At 46.3% G+C, this 19,680-nt stretch overlaps 2 protein-coding genes across 3 annotated transcripts; one reads left to right on the top strand and one right to left on the bottom strand.

The window, feature by feature from the left end:
• Positions 1–489: 489 nt before the first annotated feature.
• On the bottom strand, positions 490–4,180 carry Ccdc87 (coiled-coil domain containing 87). Its single transcript, XM_005064038.4, has one exon. The coding sequence runs from the start codon at positions 4,153–4,155 to the stop codon at positions 1,591–1,593; it is 2,565 nt and encodes an 854-aa protein (XP_005064095.1). The 5' UTR covers positions 4,156–4,180; the 3' UTR covers positions 490–1,590.
• A 141-nt stretch (positions 4,181–4,321) lies between these two features.
• On the top strand, positions 4,322–19,439 carry Ccs (copper chaperone for superoxide dismutase). 2 transcript variants are annotated; one of them, XM_005064039.4, is made up of 8 exons: positions 4,322–4,444; positions 4,741–4,813; positions 9,593–9,730; positions 10,500–10,677; positions 11,081–11,141; positions 18,800–18,877; positions 18,948–19,051; positions 19,134–19,439. In XM_005064039.4, exons 1-8 carry the CDS (start codon positions 4,406–4,408, stop codon positions 19,285–19,287), a joined length of 825 nt encoding a protein of 274 aa, XP_005064096.1. In that variant the 5' UTR covers positions 4,322–4,405; the 3' UTR covers positions 19,288–19,439. The 2 variants fall into 2 exon arrangements, with proteins under 2 accessions (XP_005064096.1, XP_012970842.1); XM_013115388.3 differs by lacking the exon at positions 9,593–9,730.
• The last annotated feature ends 241 nt before the right edge of the window (positions 19,440–19,680 follow it).

Below are 19,680 nucleotides of genomic sequence, written 5' to 3' on the forward strand. Positions count from 1 at the left end.
GGCATCTTTGTTTTCTAAAAGACTTAATTTTTTGTATGTATGTGGTTTCATGGGTTTATGTGCATCACGTGTATGCCTAGAGGAAGCCAGAGGTCATTGGATCACCCAAGAACTGGAGTTACAGGCAGTAGTGGGCCACCTGATGTGGATGCTAGGACCTGAACATGGGTCCTGCGGAAGAGCAATGAGCCATCTATCTAGCCCTACTTCCTCTTATTCCCTCTCTGGCTCAGGACCTCACTGTTCCTGGAGCAGCCTGAGCATTGTTGATTTGGAGCTAGCTCATCAATGGTTGTCAGGAAAGTTTCCCCAGGTGTCTACAGGATTTACTTTTCACCTTCTGCCTTTGCTCAAATTTGGTCTTCTCAGTGAGGACTGCTCTGACCACCTTTATTAAAATATTACTCACCCTTAATTCCCCTTCCTTTGTAATTTTTTTCTTTCCCCCATAGTACTCACCACCATCTAACACTGTATTATTCCATGTGCTTAGTGACATGTTTACAGTCTGTTTATTGAGAGTGGAACATGAACAAAGAAATCTTTAATTCACTCACTGATGACATCATCATTAATACGGTTAACTTGACAGGATCTACGATCACCAAAGAGACAAGTCTCTGGATATATGAGATGGGTTATCTAGATTAGATTGAGGGGCAATGATAAATGTGGCAGCATCATTCCATAGACAAGGGTCTGGGGCTGCATAAAAAGAAGAAAGATAGGTCAACCATGGTGGTGCACACCTTTAATCCAGCACACAGGAGGCAGGGGCAAGTGGATCTCTGTGAAATGAGTTCATCTTGGTGTATAAAGTAAGTTCTAGGACAGCCAGGACTACAGAGTGAGACCCTGTCTCAAACAAAGGAAGCAGCAGTGGAAAAGAAGAAGCTTCCTCAGACTCAGCCTTCATCTTTCTCTATGGATGTAATGTGACCAGCCACATCCTGTACCTGTCATCATAACTTCCCTTTCATGATGACTGTATTCCCTGGAACTGAGTGCAAAACAAAACAAAAGAACGAAGAGGAAAGCAGCATACAGATTATGAGCTTAACACCTTGTGGATGCTCAATAAACACTTGTTAAATACAGAATATGGTAACAACTGCTATCTGTAAGAAGGAAATTGAGGATTGGAGGTAGGAAGGAAACTTACTTTTTGTTTGTTTGTTTGTTTTGGTAAAAATCTAGTAAAGAATGTTTTAAGATGGCAGCTGTTAATTTCAGAGCTGTCGTGCTTAAGTGTTACTCTATTGAGCCTAAACAAGAGTGACTTGGAGCTATAATCAGGCAATTAATATAGTAGGACAATGACACTAAACTGAATTATTTTAAAGATCACGACTTGCTCTGTCTGACCTATGTTATAATGGACTCCAAGGGACCATTTGATAAGGTTGTATTGTATAGCACTGTTGACATACACAGAATACCAGATTTGAGGAATCCTTTTATCTAGACTGCTAAGACAAAGATTCTCAGTCCCTTGTAGAAATATCCATAGTTGTTCTAAAGCTATTGAGAGGTCTATGTGAGTGTCTGGGTGTTTGCGAGTTAGGAAGGGGTTTGGGGACATTTGGCCCCTTAGTGGGTAGTAGGAGTATTCCCAGGAGCTATTAAAGCCCGACTGCTGCCCCTTGTGAACACGGACGATTGGTGGAAGGCTTTCTGGGCCTTGATCAGATTTCGAACCCGCCGCTGCTGCTGAAGCCAGTACAGCATCTCCACTTTGTCCTGCTTCATCTTCTCTAGATAGCGCCGCCCCTTGAAGGTCACTGGCTCCTCAAAGACTGACTCTATCTTTTCTAGCAAGGAAACCAAAGAAGACTCCATTAAACTGAGCTGCCTTTGGATATGGCTACGGAATCGATTCTCCTCCAGAAGTCGACTCAGCACCAAATCAGGCTTTTGGAAGAAGCGGTTGGGGTCAGAGGCTTGACGTTCAAACCACTCCAGTCTCCCTAGCAACAGCTCCCGCTTCTGAATGGGCTTTAGGACCCGCTCCCAGGCCCTGATCAATGCCGGCAGCTGCTGTAGGCGTGCCTTGGAGCTGTACTTAACAACCATGTCCAGCCGGCTCTGGTCAGGGACTTCCAACATGACCCACAGTCGTTCTAGACGCTGCTGCAGGGTTAAGATGTTGGCTCTCCCAGGTCCTGAACTGTCCTCTATCACTGAGCTCCAATCCCACTCTCCTGGCACAAAGTCCGGCTCTTCATCTTCCAACAGGGGAGGAGGGTGCTGAATCTCCACCGAGTCTTTCACAGGGGCGGGTATCTCCACAGCAGCTTCTTCTTCATGCATTTGGAAGATGACGTGGAGGAAATCCGTCTGCTGAGTGGTGAGGTACTTTAAATAGTCTTCGCTAGACACAGAGGTTTTCCACCAGTTCACCCATACACCCTTGTTTGGCCGCTTGTCCCAGCTTTTGCGCCTTTGGAGTAATGTGAGAGAAGGTGTCTTCTCAGGGCACGACAGCTGCATGCTTGTTCTCCTGGAGTAAAATCCAACCAGATCGTGGTTGATGACTGGGAAATGTTTATCTTGGTATATAAAAGCTGAGGACAGGTAGGTGGACCAATCTTTATCTGCTGAGGGCTCAATCTGGGGTCCTTCATCAAAAGATAAGTGACTAGTAGAGACTCGGCTCATCAATTCCTTGTATATCTCTTTGGTGCTATTGCCAACAAGACGATCAGCATCCATTTCTTCGATGGCTTTGCAGTCCAGCTCCCCAGTCAGATGGTTGTATAGAACTCCAGCCCCCTCAACGTGAAAGGTGTCAGAATAGTATCTGTCTGAGAGTTGCACAGTAGCTACTTGTACCACAACCTGATTTTGTAGCTTCACGGTAATTGTCACTGGCTGTGGGTGAAGTGGACTGATTCTTGAGGGGTGCAGATCCCACTGCCCCGAGGCTTCTTCATCCTGCAGGCTCTTCAGCATTTGCTGCAGGTTCTCTATGTGCTCCTGGGCAGTCAAGCGCCTGGTAAGGACCCCAAGGAGGGGGGGCAGGCTCGATTCCAGTGGTGAGTAGTGAGCCCACTCCATTGCCATGCTCTTTGTCGTCTGCTTCAGATCCTCAGCCACCATGTCCCCAAACAGCAGTGGTTTTCTCTCTGGAGCCAAGACCAGTGGGGTGAGGGGATGAGGGGAGAGAGGGGGGAGGCCCAACTCATCTGCCAGACTCCATCCCTCACGAAGACAGGGCATGGATTGGCCCCTCGGGAGCCTGGGGTAGATTGGTGAAGTGGGGAAGGGGGAAATCTCACTGCTGCGAGGAGAATGGCTAGGCAGTGGTACCATCGTTGAGGGACTAACTTCAACTTCTTTTTCCTTCTTCGCGGAGAGCACCCAGAGGAGCTGCTTTCTACTCTTCAGCTCGGGGATGGATTTCAACTCCTTTACTGGGTCAGGTTCGGGCTCACTGGGGAAATCATATGGGCGGCTGAGTTGGACAAGGTAGTTCAGGTTGAGGCTAGAGCATGGCACTTGGTCCAAGCCGGTGCTGTGAGGCCAGGGGATTGGACAAAGCTTGAAAGTCCCAGGGGGGCAAACTGGGGGTCGCAGCTTGAGAATACCTCCCCGGGTCTGCTCTAAATTCAGCAAGGTCTGGAAATCAGCCAGCAGGAAGCGATAAACATCGGGACTGGTGAGGAAAACTGTGCAATCCCTGGCAAGGTTGACTGCCAACCGGCTGAGGGTGGCTGATTCAGTGAAGACCCTTCTAGTGGCCGGCAGGGTCACCAGCAGGTGCAGGTATCGTATGAAGAGCTGCTCACTACAGATCAGCACGTAGGACTCCAGCCGCTTCCGCAGCCTCTGATTGTTTTCGTAGTTTAAAATAGGTTCTGCAGGAGGTTCCCGCCAGCTGCACCTCAGCTCCTCTAGGATAACCTGGGTGAGACGGAGTCGATCCTTGGGAGTCACCCGCGCCGCCCGCCCACTGCCTGCTAGCCGCTTGGACACCTGACGGCACAGTGGCCCCACTTTTAGCTTCGCGAGCGGGATGGATTGCAAAGGCGAGACCTCCTGCGAGGGGCGCTTTGGAGGCTCTGGAGGCGTCGCCTTCTTGGGGAAGAGCGTCAGTGGACTCAGCAACCGGTGGTAAATTTGCTTGAGGTCAGAATCTTGATTATGTAGCTCCATCCTTTCGCAGGTGGCTCCCGCTGAGCCGGTACAAGACGCCAAATGGTTACTAAGGAAACCAGGGCCGATGGCATTAATACGCCTGCGCAGCCCCTACTGGATAGACTGCAGACCTGGGCATAGCATGCGCACGCGCCAAGGAGGTGGAGCAAAGGGTGGTTCCCGAGGCTCCGCCCACCCCACAAGACTGAGCAGTGTTGCTCTCTGGACCCTAACTGTTTTGCGGCCCAGGCGGTTGACTATATCCAGGATGGCTTCGGATTCCGGGGACGGTGGAACCATGTGTGCAGTGAGTGAAAGCTTCGTGTGGAGCCTCGCATAGCTTCGGCTCTTGGGGTGATCGTTATCTTGAGAAGTCAGGAAAGAGCAGGCTCCTGGGGAGGGATGAAATCCCGGGATTAGGATAGGTATGCTTCTTGCATTGTGGGTGTGGGAGGGTGAGACCACCATACTGGAATGCTCATGAGATAATGAAGAAGGAATTTGAACAGAAGTCAATATGAGACGTGTGCCCAGAGTCATCATAGGGAAGGCGGTGAATCAGGATAGTACTTGACATGTATCCCGGCCCTGCTGCCCTTACAGCTGGAGTTTGCAGTGCAGATGACCTGTCAGAGCTGCGTGGACGCGGTGCACAAGACCCTGAAAGGGGTGGCAGGTAGGAGCAAAATAAACCTTTCTGGGCTGAGTCCAGAGGTTTGTGTTTAGCCGTATTCTTGTTGTACAGATCCAGAAAGACACCTAGAGAACGAAAGGAAACTTCTCAGAGCCACACAGAGACCCAGAGGCAGAGCCTAGTGTGCAGGCCTCAAGTTTGCCTTGCCAGAGCTCTCTACTAACTCTGAGGGTTTCCAGCTGAGCCTCAGGAGCTAGCCCCAGGGTTTAGCTCCTCCTCCTGTCGGGTCACCTGAGGTCATGCTTGGGAAACAACACGGTTCTGATAAAGCTAACACGGATCTTGGCCTAACTTAGGAGCTTAAGCCAGTAGATTTGCAGGTCACTTAGCACAACTAGAAAGATAAAAGGCAGAGTCATCTTCAGGACACTTTGAAAACTGGCTTTTTAAAAAAATTTTTTTTAATGTTCATCTAACCTTTCAGCAAGTATAGGTTAGATACTGGGGACTTCTTAGGAAAAACTATTACCCCTGTGCTCAGGTAGAGATCATACTAGCTTTGCCAAAAGAGCATTTGCAGAGCACTTCATTGGGAAGCCATTATGGAATGGGAAGGAAGGAGATTAGAAGGTATGAAGCCAAGACATTGGGGTGCGGGGTGCGGGGCAGTGTACACAGTAATGTACAGAGACAGATGCACTCTGGAGTTAGATGTTTGCAATCAAATGCCCTCTTTGTCACATACTATCACAAGGACTTCATGCTTACTTTCTATGTCTCTGTTTCTGCAGTGTTTGAATGATATTCATAATTCAGGATTGTCATGAAGAATGAATTAGTTGATGCAAGTCTTGAGCATGTGAGAGCCCAGTTAATCTCAGGGGATTGTAAAGAAGAAAGATTTACAGGCAGATGTGATGAGCTAGGAGGAGACTTTGGAACTGATTTTTTTTCTTTTCCTCTTTCTCCCTTTCCTTCCTTTCTTCTTCCTTCCTTCCTTCTTTCCTTTCCTTTTTTTTTTTTGGTTTTTTCGAGATAGGGTTTTTCTGTATTGTTTTGGAGGCTGGCCTGGAACTCTCTTGGTAGACCAGGCTGGCCTCAAACTCACAGAGATCCGCCTGCCTCTGCCTCCCTAGCACTGGGATTAAAGGCGTGCGCCACCAATGCCCGGCCCTTCCTTTCTTTTTTTGAGACAAGGTCTCTATACATAGCCGTGGCTTTCCTGACCAAGTTGGCCTTCAACTCACAGAGATCTGCTTGCCTCTGCCTCCCTAGTGCTGGGATTAAAGGTGTGTGACACCACACTCACCCTGAAACTGATTTTTAATTTATTACTAGTGAATTTGTGTATGATGTGTTTGTGGGAGTGGAGTTGTACATGTAGAGATCAGAGGACAACTTTGAGGAGTTGTTTCTCTGCTTCCAACTGTCAGTTTTGTGCTAAAAATAGTTTACCTGCTGAACTACTTGGCTGGTCTGGGGCAAATTTTTTAAAGGCTTATTTTTTATTTATTTTTATTTTATTTTATTCTTATTTTTTTTCCGAGATAGGGTTTCTCTGTGGCTTTGGAGGCTGTCCTGGAACTAGTTCTTGTAGACCAGGCTGGCCTCAAACTCACAGAGATCCGCCTGCCTCTGCCTCCCCAGTGCTGGGATTAAACGCGTGCGCCACCAACACCCAGCTCTTATTTTTTATTTTTAAAATTTGTTTATACATACATACATACATACATACATTTTGCTTACATGTATACTGGGGCTAGGGATATGGCTGAGCTGGTAAAAGTGATAGCTGCCATCAGTGTGAGATTCCCAGCACCTATATGAATGTCAGACAGGCAAAGCAGCACACCTGTAGTCCCAGCACTCAGAAGATAGAGATGGGATTCTAGGGCAAGCTGGTTAGCTAGATTAGTCAAATCAGTGAGCTCTGAGTTCAATTGACAGAACCTGCCTCAACATAAAATGCAGAGAACAATTGCCTGGCTTTGGTGACGCACACCTTTAATCCCTGCACTTGGGAGGTAGAGGCAGGCGGATCTTTGTGAGTTCGAGGCCGGGCTGGACCGACAGCCTCCAAAACAATACAGAGAAACCCTGTCTTGTAAAACCAAAAGAAAAAAAAGAGTCAACAAAGCAAACAGGAAGCCCATAGATAGGTTTCTTGAGCAGGCTATGGTGAAGTGAGGCATCTTAGATAAGTGCTGAGGCCTGAATGTGTTTTGCACACACAGCAGATAAGGTTTCCTGATAGCCTGGCCTGGGCATAGGGTAGATTCCCAGACCCAAGAATTGTTCCTGATGTGGGAGGACCAGAGCAGAATGCTTTTGTTATGACTATGCCTCTTAAATTCGTACCTCAGTCTGAACAAGAAGGTGGTGTTTCCAGCAGAGCAGCAGTTCTGTTTGCCAGGTGGATCTTGGCGTATGACCAGGCCAGGCTTTGTTAGGGTTCAGTGAGGACAAAAGAGAGGCCACAGTTACTGTAGGGCAGATGTGAATTGGAGCTCCTGCCATTAACCCCAGGGAGGAGAGTAAGGCTCTCTTTCCCAAGGCCTTGGGCAACTCTCTCACTCAGTATATTCTGGGCACTGAAACTCTCCTGCTTAGCTTTGAGAAAGTCAAACTGGTTTCACTTACTCATACCAGAAAACATGGTTATCAGAAGTCTCTTTTTGGTGCTTAAAAAACCCACGGAAGCCTTGAATTGCTCGGTGTCCAGCTGAAGTCCCTCTTGTCTGTTTTCCCAGCGAGAATGCTTTACAGGTAGTAGTAGGCCCTACTACATCTTGGCAAAGCTTTGGCCAGAATGTGCTGCAGAATGTGGAATGGCTCCATCTCCTTTAGATTTTCCCTTACCATTCCCAAACACACAAAGGATTGTAATCAGTGCAGGTGGATTGGTCAACGGAAGTGGGAGTTATAGCAGAATGTGTGTGTGGGTTGAGGGAGTCCTAGGAAGCCTGGGCTAGCAACTCTTCTTAGGTGAGTAGAAGGTTTGGATTAATTGTTTTTGCTCTGTAGCTAGGCTGCCTAGACTGAGTTGCAGTTCTGTAACCTTCCTACTTCTGTGCCTTGATATCCTTATCTGTAAAACATTCTCAGGGTTACTATGAATATGTAAAACACATCAAAAAGGGTTTAATGGGCTACAGGGATGGCTCAGTGGCAACAGCACTGGCTGGTCTTGCGGAGGACCAGGGTGGAGCCGGTGTGTCCTGTGTGTGTGTGTGTGTGTGTGTGTGTGTGTGTGTGTGTGTGTGTCCACTTTTCTTTTCTTTCTTTTGGTTTTTGAGACAGGGTTTATCTGTGTAGCTTTGGAGCCTTTCCTGACACTCTCTATCTATAGACCGTGGTGGCCTCGAACTCACCGAGATCCACCCGTCTCTGCCTCCCAAGTGCTGGGATTAAAGGCATGCACCACCAACGCCCAGCTGATCCTCCCTTTCTTAATGTGTGTAACAGTTTTTTGTTTGTTTGTTTGTTTTGTTGTTGTTGTTGTTTTTCGAGACAGGGTTTCTCTGTATTGTTTGGAGGCTGTCCTGGAACTTGCTCTGTAGACCAGGCTGGCCTCAAACTCACAGAGATCCACCTGTCTCTGCCTTTGGAGTGCTGGGATTAAAGGCATGCGCCACCACTGCCTGGCGTGTGTAACAGTTTTGTTGAGCTAAAATTAATATGCTCAAAAATTCACCCATTTGAAGTATACAGTTCAATTCATTCAGTGAGCTATGCAGTCATTGCCTCTATTGGTTATCTATTTGTTACTTTCTACAGAAATCCTGTATCCTCTATCACCTTCTTATTCTGCAACCCTGTCCTCTATAATCTGTTTCCTGTCCATGTAATATACTATATGTGGCCATTGGTGACTGGTTTGTATGTAGCAGAGTGACACCCTCATCTGTGCTGCAGCATGTATTTGTACTTCATATCTCGCCATGCAGTTGATGGACATTTGGGTAGTGTTCACCTTTAAACTGTCATTAATATTGCTAATATAATTAGTCTACTTAAAATTTTAATTTATTGGCTTACTTAGTGGGGGACACCCATACCCCAGCATGTATTTGGAGGGCAGAGGACAACTTTGTGGAGTCAGTTCTCTTCTTCTGCCTGTATATAGGCTCCAGGTTAACACTCTTACTGAAAAAAATCTTAGAAAGAATTTTCTATGTTTTAAAAGTTATAAGCTTCTGGGCATTGGTGGCCCACGCCTTTAATCCCAGCACTGGGGAGGCAGAGGCAGGTAGATCTCTGTGAGTTTGAGACCAGCCTGGTCTACAAAAGCTAGTTCCAGGACAGCCTCCAAAGCCACAGAGAAACCCTTTCTCAAAAAACAAAAACAAACAAACAAAAAAAGTTATAAGCCAGGTGTAGTGGGACTTGCTTGTGATCCTAGAATTTAGAAAGTTGAGGCAGAGGAATCACCTCAAGTTCAAAGCCAAGCTGGGCTGAATATTGAATTCCATCTCAGCCTGGGCTACAGAGTAAGATACTATCTGAAATGTAGTAAGAACTCACAAAAAAGGGATGGAGTGTGGCTCAGTGATAGAGCACTTGCCTAGTGTGTGAGAGGCCTTGAGTTCCACTCCACACCACACACACACACACACACACACACACACACACACACACACAGAGAGAGAGAGAGAGAGAGAGAGCTCACAAAAATACCATGCCCAAGCTCTTAGTAATAGATGGAAGCTTCCAGGCTTCCCTCTGGTCATATGAAGCTTTGTAAAAATGGGGATGGGGGAATGCTGTGCTACCAACATGTGATGCCAGCCCAATGCTGACCTCTTCCTCTGTCTCTGCCAGGTGTTCAGAGTGTAGAAGTGCAATTGGAGAACCAAATGGTGTTGGTGCAGACCACTCTTCCCAGCCAGGAGGTGCAAGCACTCCTGGAAAGCACAGGGAGGCAGGCTGTACTCAAGGGCATGGGCAGCAGCCAGTTACGTGAGTGACTGCTTATAGTATTGGCCTTGGCCTCTGGGGCTGGAGGGCGGAAGCAAGAGCTGGTATAAAATCTAACCCAGCAGTCTGAGGATTGGGCTGAATTGGCTTTGGGATTTATGAACATTATGTGAGTTCCTTTCCTGCCCTTCCTGAGCTGCTGAAAGCACAGAGTATACCCAAATTATTTTAGTCAAATTAAGAAAGCTTTATTTTCTGTTTGATAGGGCTGTTTCCCTAAAGTGGAGTTTGAGGAAATAGCTTTGAACATAGGAAAAAGTGGGGCTTATATAGCCCAAAAATCTGCATAGCTAGGAGGGTTCCAAGGCTTTTCGTAACTTGGCAGAACATATAAAAAATATTTGGCAAGCCGGGGGTTGGTAGCCCACGCCTTTAATCCCAGCACTGGGGAGGCAGAGGCAGGTGGATCTCTGTGAGTTCGAGACCAGCCTAGTCTACAAAAAGCTAGTTCCAGGACAGGCTCCAAAGCCACAAAGAAACCCTGTCTCAAAAAACAAAAACAACAAACAAGCAAACAAACAAAAATATTTGGCAGAACATTTTATATTATCAGGGTGGAGATCAGAGCAGAGGGTGTAAAAAATGCCAAATTCCAGAACAGGTCAAGACATGGTCAAACCCAAGTTTTACAGAAAACAGGAATGAACTTATTTTGACCTTGTCACCAGATAGCTTCTAATCTGAAATGGAGTCAGGCTGGTCCATCAGGGGCTGGGAGACATGGAAAGACTGAGCATTTCATACCTTGCAGAGAATCTGGGAGCAGCAGTAGCCATTCTGGAGGGCTCTAACACCATACAGGGCGTGGTCCGCTTCCTACAGCTGAACTCTGAACTCTGCCTGATTGAGGGAACCATTGACGGCCTAGAGCCCGGGCTGCATGGATTCCATGTTCATCAGTATGGGGATCTCACAAAGGATTGCAATAGGTAAGTCATCTGTAATATCCCTATAGATACACACTTTCACTTTCTGTCCCCCAAAATACTTTGGTGGGGGCACATACACACAGATCCAGTGTACAGATGAGGCTTAAAGAGGTTAGTTACATGGCATATGAAAGGCCTCAGAGGATTTAATCAAGGTGGCTCATGGACACAGGGAAGGAAAAGGCCCTGTGCTTATCGGTGTCTTCTGTAATATGATTGTTTATTCCTTTGTGTCTCCTGAAGCAGAAACTCAAGGAAGGCATAATCCATGTTCTTTGCCTGAATCGTGGTATGGAATAGGTCTATTTATTGAATGAATGAATGAGTGACTGAATAAAGGTAGTCAGAGAAGAGGACCTAGATACTATTATTTGGATACCTATTTGCTAATTTTCATCCTTAGCTGTGGGGACCATTTTAACCCTGATGGAACATCTCATGGGGGCCCTCAGGACACTGATCGGGTAAGTGTAGGTTTGGACTGGGTTTGGGCATAGAGAGAATCCAGGGACTCAGAGGTAGACAGGCAGTTCTTGGGTCTTGGACTATGATTGCTTTATGTGCCAGTCTTTCCCTCTCATCTGATGTTGATTAGCTTAGTAACTTTACTTGATACTTGTTGTGATCATGGTCCTAGGTATACGATACAGAATGGCCCAGTGCCTGCCCTTGGGAAATTCACAGGCTAGTGGGGGAATTCTATCTGTGGTTGTGTAAAAGATAGTCTTAGCAAGAACCCTTGGGGCTTCTTTTTCCTTCCCTGTCCCTTCTATCCCTTTTCCCTCTTGTAGGAAGCCCTTTCCTTTCTTGTAGTGCTAGGCATGGAACTTAAGGCCACATACATGCTACTCAAGGGCTTAGCCATTGAGCTGCACTCCCATTCCCAGTAACACTGGGGTTCATTTTCCACCAAAATCTCTCTCTCTCTCTCTCTCTCTCTCTCTCTCTCTCTCTCTCTCTCTCTCTCTCTCTCTCTCTCTCTCTCTCTCACACACACACACACACACACACACACACACACACACACACACACACACACACGGTTTCTCTGTGTAGCTTTGGCACCTGTCTTGGAACTTGTGCTATAGGACAGGCTGGCCTCAAACTCATAGAAATCTGCCTGCCCCTGACTCTGCTGGGATTAAGGCAAGCACCACCACTACCTGGCCCACCATAGAATTTCTGTCTTCAGTTTCCTGCCACCTTACTTCTCTTTGTCTTAACTGACTGCATCTGTGCTGTTAATTATTCCGTTGTTTGATTGAGCAGGAAGGTCAGGGTGGAGCAATGAGGTCATGGTGGAGAAAGTTCACATGTTGGTAGTCAGAAAATAGAGAGAAGAGTCACAGGTAGAGGACAGACAAGATACCTCCCTGAAGGACATTTCCCCAGAGATCTATTTCCTCCAACCAAGCCCCAGCTCCTACCCTTCACCATCTCCCAGTAATACCAACATATCATGCATCCATCAAGGGATTAATTGATTGATAAGTCTGACTGCTCATGGTTTCACCCCCCAGAAGTGTGCTTTACATATCTCTTAGGTGTTTGTAAATGCAGTCAAGTTTATAATCAAAACTAGCCAATACAAGAGCATTGCTTCTTTCTCAGAGATTTATGTTCCTTAGTGCCCTGTTGCACATCTCTTAGCTCCTCCTTTCTCAGGGGAGTGTGCCCCCTCCAGTTCTTGTAGATAAAGGCCTAAGGTGAATTCTGATTCCTTCTTAGATCCTCTCAGGACTCAGAGTTTGTTTTAATTTTCTGTCATTTTATTTTTTGTTTGAGATAGGGTCTCAAGTAGTCCAGGCCGGCCTCAAGTTCATGATGTAACCATGATGACCTTTGAGGTTTTGTTCTTCCTCCCTCTGCCTCTCAAGTGCTGAGATGACAGGCATAGGTCACTATGCCCTGCTTTCTGTCTTGATGCTACTCCACAACTTCCTGGCACAAAATCAGTGGAACCATGGCAGAAGCTGGGCATCCCCATCCCATGAAACTGTGGGGCAAGTCGAACATTCCTGCCGTAGATTCCACATTTAAATGTTAAAAAAATTCTAAGATGGTAATAAGAGTTTAGATTCTTTTTAATTAGGAATACTCAACCAGTAAAGTGTATGAAAGTATTTTAGAATAGTGGGGCTGGAGAGATGGATCAGTGGTTAAGGGTGCTTTCTGTTCTTTCAGAAGATCAAGTTCAGTACCCAGCACCCATTATGGGTGGCTCCCGGGGATCCAGCACCCTCTTCTGGCTTCCACAGGCACCTTATACAATGTGCTGTACACACACATGTAAACACACACATACACCCTCTTCTGGCTTCCACAGGCACCTTATACAATGTGCTGTACACACATGTAAACACACACATACACCCTCTTCTGGCTTCCACAGGCACCTTATACAATGTGCTGTACACACACATGTAAACACACACATACACCCTCTTCTGGCTTCCACAGGCACCTTATACAATGTGCTGTACACACACATGTAAACACACACATACACCCTCTTCTGGCTTCCACAGGCACCTTATACAATGTGCTGTACACACACATGTAAACACACACATACACCCTCTTCTGGCTTCCACAGGCACCTTATACAATGTGCTGTACACACACATGTAAACACACACATACACCCTCTTCTGGCTTCCACAGGCACCTTATACAATGTGCTGTACACACACATGTAAACACACACATACACCCTCTTCTGGCTTCCACAGGCACCTTATACAATGTGCTGTACACACATGTAAACACACACATACACCCTCTTCTGGCTTCCACAGGCACCTTATACAATGTGCTGTACACAAATGTAAACACACACATACACCCTCTTCTGGCTTCCACAGGCACCTTATACAATGTGCTGTACACACATATGTAAACACACACATACACCCTCCCACAGGCACCTTATACAATGTGCTGTACACACATGTAAACACACACATAACCCTCTTCTGGCTTCCACAGGCACCTTATACAATGTGCTGTACACACACATGTAAACACACACATACACCCTCTTCTGGCTTCCACAGGCACCTTATACAATGTGCTGTACACACATGTAAACACACACATACACCCTCCCACAGGCACCTTATACAATGTGCTGTACACACATGTAAACACACATACACCCTCTTCTGGCTTCCACAGGCACCTTATACAATGTGCTGTACACACACATGTAAACACACACATACACCCTCTTCTGGCTTCCACAGGCACCTTATACAATGTGCTGTACACACACATGTAAACACACACATACACCCTCTTCTGGCTTCCACAGGCACCTTATACAATGTGCTGTACACACATATGTAAACACACACATACACCCTCTTCTGGCTTCCACAGGCACCTTATACAATGTGCTGTACACACACATGTAAACACACACATACACCCTCCCACAGGCACCTTATACAATGTGCTGTACACACATGTAAACACACACATAACCCTCTTCTGGCTTCCACAGGCACCTTATACAATGTGCTGTACACACACATGTAAACACACACATACACCCTCTTCTGGCTTCCACAGGCACCTTATACAATGTGCTGTACACACATGTAAACACACACATACACCCTCTTCTGGCTTCCACAGGCACCTTATACAATGTGCTGTACACACACATGTAAACACACACATACACCCTCTTCTGGCTTCCACAGGCACCTTATACAATGTGCTGTACACACATGTAAACACACACATACACCCTCTTCTGGCTTCCACAGGCACCTTATACAATGTGCTGTACACACACATGTAAACACACACATACACCCTCTTCTGGCTTCCACAGGCACCTTATACAATGTGCTGTACACACACATGTAAACACACACATACACCCTCTTCTGGCTTCCACAGGCACCTTATACAATGTGCTGTACACACATATGTAAACATATATACATATAAGTAAAATTAAATAAATCTTTAGAGCTGGGCATCATGGTGCACCGCTTTAATCCTAGTATTTGGGAGGCAAAGGAAGGCAGAGCACTCTAAATTAGAATCTAGCCTAGTCTACACAGTTAATAACAGGCCAGCTAGGGATACAGATTGTTTCTTGGGATATTTGATCTCATTGTGTTACTAAAACTAACCTTTGGTCAGGGGCAGAGCCTGTGATTAGTTGACAAGAATTAGCCATAGAGGGTACAGAGGACCCAGGGAGGTGGATGGGCAAAATGCATAAGAAGGAGTAGGAAGGGACTCAGAGATCCCTGTTTTTCTTTAGTCTGGATTGTGTGGAAAGACATGCTTGCTGGGTCTCTGGTCAAAAAAGGAAGGTCATCTGTTGCCTCCGCCCTGAGTCTTTATTGGTAATAGAACAGCTTAGATAAAAACATTTTGTGTGGCCGGGCGTTGGTGGCGCACGCCTTTAATCCCAGCACTCGGGAGGCAGAGGCAGGTGGATCTCTGTGAGTTCGAGACCAGCCTGGACTACCAAGTGAGTTCCAGGACAGCCTCCAAAGCCACAGAGAAACCCTGTCTCGAAAAACCAAAAAAAAAAAAAACAAAAAAAAAACAAAAAAACATTTTGTGTGCAACACACGGCACAAGTGCACGAGATTACACAACAGCTTCTGAAGCTGCCGCTTTTCCCTACCCCTGCAGTAGCCATTCCTCAGGCAGCTTCTCCTACCACTACTCCCCTACCTCTCCTGGTGCCCTCCCCAGGGTTGAGGGCTTCTCCCACCACAGACACTTTAGGTTTGAATCTAGCCTGGTCTACACAGTGAGTTCCAGACCAAACAGGGATACATCGTGAGACTTGTCTCAAAAAAATTTTTTTTTGGTTTTTACGAGACAGGGTTTCTCTGTATTGTTTAGGAGGCTATCGGTCCAGCCCGGCCTCGAACTCACAGAGATCCGCCTGCCTCTGCCTCCCGAGTGCTGGGATTAAAGGCATGCGCCACCACTGCCCGGCTCAAAAATTTTTTTAAAAAGAAAATATTCTAGGGTAAAAACAAAACACCACCACTAACATCCATGGGCATAAGACATGCTAGTCTAGAGCATTTCACAGCCTCTGTCTGTCTGTCTGTCTATCTTTTCTTTTCTTTCTTCCTTTTTTCTTCTCTTTTGGTTTTCAAGACAGGGTTTCTCTGTGTAATAGTCCTGGCTATCCTGGAACTCACTCTGTAGACCAGGCTGGCCTCAAACTCAGAGATCCGCCTGCCTCTGCCTCCCGAGTGCTGGGATTAAAGGCGTGTGCCACCACCGCCCAGCCGGCTCATACTTTTCTTACAGTCAAATGGTCAAAGTTCTTCCTCCCTGCTCTGAGGTGGAAGAGACCCGTTCTTTTGTCTGGTCCATTACATAATGCCATGCTTCTGCTCGGGAGGTAAGTGATATTGCCTTGAATTAAATGCCTGTAATATTGGGGTATAAAGTGACAAGCATTTATTATCTCCAGTTTCTCTGGGCTCAAAGTCTCTTGGAGCCTCAGTCATGAAATTCAACATGAGAAAGATCTGCTTCTCTGATGGCTATTGGCCAGATATCAGTCTTTTGCCACATGAGTTTCTCCCTAGAGCTCACCACACAGCAGCTGGTGTCTCTCAGGACATGTTAGTGAGAGAATGAGAGGGCATCCAACATGAAGTCAGATTCATGCTGTAATCTAATCCAGGAAATGGTATTTGATATTCACACAAAAGTGAGTAAATCATAAAGAATGTGAATACAAGAAGGGGCATCCATAGGGTCTCTGCCTCCTTGGATTTAAAGGATGAGGAGAAGGAGCTCTGTATGGAGACAGGGTGAGACTGGGGATGGCAGATCCAGCAGAGGAAACCATCTAAGTCACAACAGAGCAGGAATATTCCTAAAAGGCAAAGATTACCTTAGGACTTGTGTCCTTGCCCTTAGACCCCACTTGGGACAGGGGATCAGAAAAGACCAAAGAAACCAAACCAAAGAAAATTATCCTAGGTATAGTGACACATGCCTGTAATCCCAGCAGTTGGAAGGTAGAGACAGGAAGATTGGGAATTTAAAGCCAGCCTTGGCTACACAGCAAGTTTAAGGCTACTCAGGGTTACATGTGACCCTGTCTCTAAAAGGAAACAAAAACAAAACAGGGCAAAAACATTGGATTCTGACTCTGACAACCCAAATTTAACCTCAGAAACCCACATGATGAGAAAACTGTCACCTATAAATAAATTATCTCACCTCCATGTGCTCATGTGTGTGCATGTGTACATACATACATACACACACATAAATAAATAAATAAATAAATAAATAAATAAATAAAAACCAAAAAGTTATGGGTATAGCCTATTTGTAGAGCATATACTTAACATGTATAAGACTCTAAATTTATTTGAATTTTAAACCATTTGAGCTTTCTCTCCAGAAGATGAACTAAAAATGAGCAAGAATGGAGTAGTGAAGACAGCATGCTATTCAGCACATTTCTTCTGGGTGTCAGCATCTGGCTTGTCCAGATAAAATTAAAATCAGCATGGGAAATTCCATCCAAGCCTGTCTGTCTCTTGCATACTTGCTAACAGTTCATCAGGTTCCTTCCCTTCATAGTCTCTCTAGTCTTTTCTATTCTACTGTGGGGTTCCTCTGACACATAAAGGAGCCTTGCCATGCACTGTGTGAAAACCCTTCTTGGTTCCTTAGGACCCAAAAGTAAAGGCTGGGCCCAGCATCCTGGGGTGACAGCCTCTGACTAGTCCTTAGAGTAGGGATTGAAGAGGATGTTTTCCCTGCCCCCCTTGCAAGGTCATGCCTTGAGTCATACTGCCTGGCTTATTCTTCAACACCAGAAACAGTTGGCAAGGTCCTTGTCATCTTCCCTACCTTGAACTCTCTACCACTAAAGTCTTTAGCATAGAGGAATTTGACTAAAAAATGTCAGGTGCCAGCTGGTCCCCTACACAAGATAAAGTAAAAGCCAAATTTCTGGGTTTTGTTTTTTTTGGGGGGGGAGTATTTGTTTAAGATATAGTCTCTCTATGTAGCCCTGGCTGTCCTTGGAACTTTCTGTGTAGACCAGGCTGGCTTCAGATTCACAGAGCTCTGTCTGCTTCTGCCTTCTAAGTGCTGGGATTAAAGGTATATGCCACTATGACCTGAGAAGCCATTGACATTCTTGACTATGGGGACCAGCTCACTCCAGCCTAGGCCTTTGTATCTGCTCATGAATCAGGTTGGAAATGATTTTTTGCACAGATGTAGTTTCTGCCTTAAAACATAATGTTTGTTGTCCTCACTGTGTTCCTTTTTAATGGAGGTTCATAAAAGTGGGGGGTCTGTACACTGCTCACTATGCCTGGCAGAATGTCTGCACTGGGGAGTACATACACACAGTGTTTGTGTCCTATGGATGTGGAGGCCAGAGGTTGACTTCAGTTATCTTTCTTTATAGCTCCTCACTATTTGTTTGAGACAGGGTCTCTTCATTGAAACTGATACTTGCTTGCTGTTTTCACTAGACTGGCTGACTAGTGAGCCCACAGGATCTACCATTCACTGTACCCCTAGCAATGGGATTATGGACATGTGCTACCATACTAAGCTTTCACATGGTTGCTGGGAATCTGAGCTCTGGTCTCCATACTACTTGCATAACAACCATTGAGCCATCTCCTCAGCCTCTATGACCTTTTGTTACTTTCAAGAGAAAAGTGGGCAAAGCCATCTCTTTGTCCCCTCATATTTCTTCCCTCTTGTTCCTTGAGGCTGAGAGTCAGGAAAGTAATGCTGGCCACTGTAATGGTTAGAAAAGCCAAACATAGCTAACTTAAGCCTTGAGAAATGGAGGCTTACCCAGGGCTCCCAGAGCAACTGGACATTTGGGCTTCAGAAGAAACAGGAACTTAGCTAATAGGGGATGGAAAACAGGGAAGGAAGTTGAGTTTTTGCAGCATGGCTCTCTGCCAGGATTTCACTTCCAGGGAAGGCAATGTCCAGTGGTCTTCTTTGTCTCCCAGTTGGTACATGCAGAAGGAAATTAGAAGCTTGGGGAAATGGGATGAGGAATCAGATCCTGGGAAGGCAAAAGATACCAGCGATGACTGTGTAACTTTCTTTTTCCCATGGGGTCTCATTCCAGCACCTGGGAGATCTAGGGAATGTCCTGGCTGATGCTGATGGTCGAGCCACCTTCCGGATAGAGGATAAACAGCTGAAGGTAAGGTGGGAAGAATGTGGGGACCCTCCTCCAAAGACAGTGGAGTTGAGGCTGTTGTTTCCCTTCAAAGGTGTGGGATGTGATTGGCCGCAGCCTGGTTGTTGATGAGGGAGAAGATGACCTGGGCCGGGGAAGCCATCCCTTATCCAAGATCACAGGGAACTCTGGGAAGAGGTGAGTTGTGCAACCCCCAGCAGGAGACTTGAAACCCTAGGAGGCCTAGAGAAGGCCATGCTGACCATACATCTTTCCACAGGTTGGCCTGTGGCATCATTGCACGCTCTGCGGGCCTTTTCCAGAACCCCAAGCAGATCTGCTCCTGTGATGGCCTCACTATCTGGGAGGAGCGAGGCCGGCCCATTGCTGGTGAAGGCCGAAAGGACTCAGTCCAGCCCCCTGCTCACCTCTGATCAAGGCCTCGGGTTATTTTGTCCCCCTAGCTGAACATCTACTGCATAGGGAACAGGGGGGGCTTTGCTTGTGTAGACCTAGGCAGACTAAGTACAGGGCAGGTAGGGGTTGCTGCATTCTTAGCAAATTAAATTGTTATTTTCATATGGTACTTTGTGTTTTTGTGTCTCTGTGTCCTTTAATGGACTTGGTGAGTAGAGTCTGTCTGCTGTCTGCATCCAGAGCTACCCATTGGATTTGGAACCAAACTAACTTTTTTTGTTTTTTGTTTTTTGAAACAGGGTTTCTCTGTAGCTTTGGAGGCTAGACCAGGCTGGCCTCGAACTCACAGAGATCCGCCTGCCTCTGCCTCCCGAGTGCTGGGATTAAAGGCGTGCGCCACCAACGCCCGG

This window comes from Mesocricetus auratus, unplaced genomic scaffold, assembly GCF_017639785.1.
Source record: "Mesocricetus auratus isolate SY011 unplaced genomic scaffold, BCM_Maur_2.0 Super-Scaffold_4256, whole genome shotgun sequence".
In the NCBI taxonomy this organism is placed as follows: Eukaryota; Metazoa; Chordata; class Mammalia; order Rodentia; family Cricetidae; genus Mesocricetus; species Mesocricetus auratus.

Bases quoted from the DNA above. Each gene is read 5' to 3' on its own strand.
- Ccdc87 (XM_005064038.4), bottom strand. From the start codon at position 4,155: ATGGAGCTACATAATCAAGATTCTGACCTCAAGCAAATTTACCACCGG.
- Ccs (XM_005064039.4), top strand. From the start codon at position 4,406: ATGGCTTCGGATTCCGGGGACGGTGGAACCATGTGTGCA. The intron at 11,142-18,799 runs GTAAGTGTAGGT...GTCTCATTCCAG, and splicing joins GCCCTCAGGACACTGATCGG to CACCTGGGAGATCTAGGGAA. The intron at 19,052-19,133 runs GTGAGTTGTGCA...ATCTTTCCACAG, and splicing joins ACAGGGAACTCTGGGAAGAG to GTTGGCCTGTGGCATCATTG.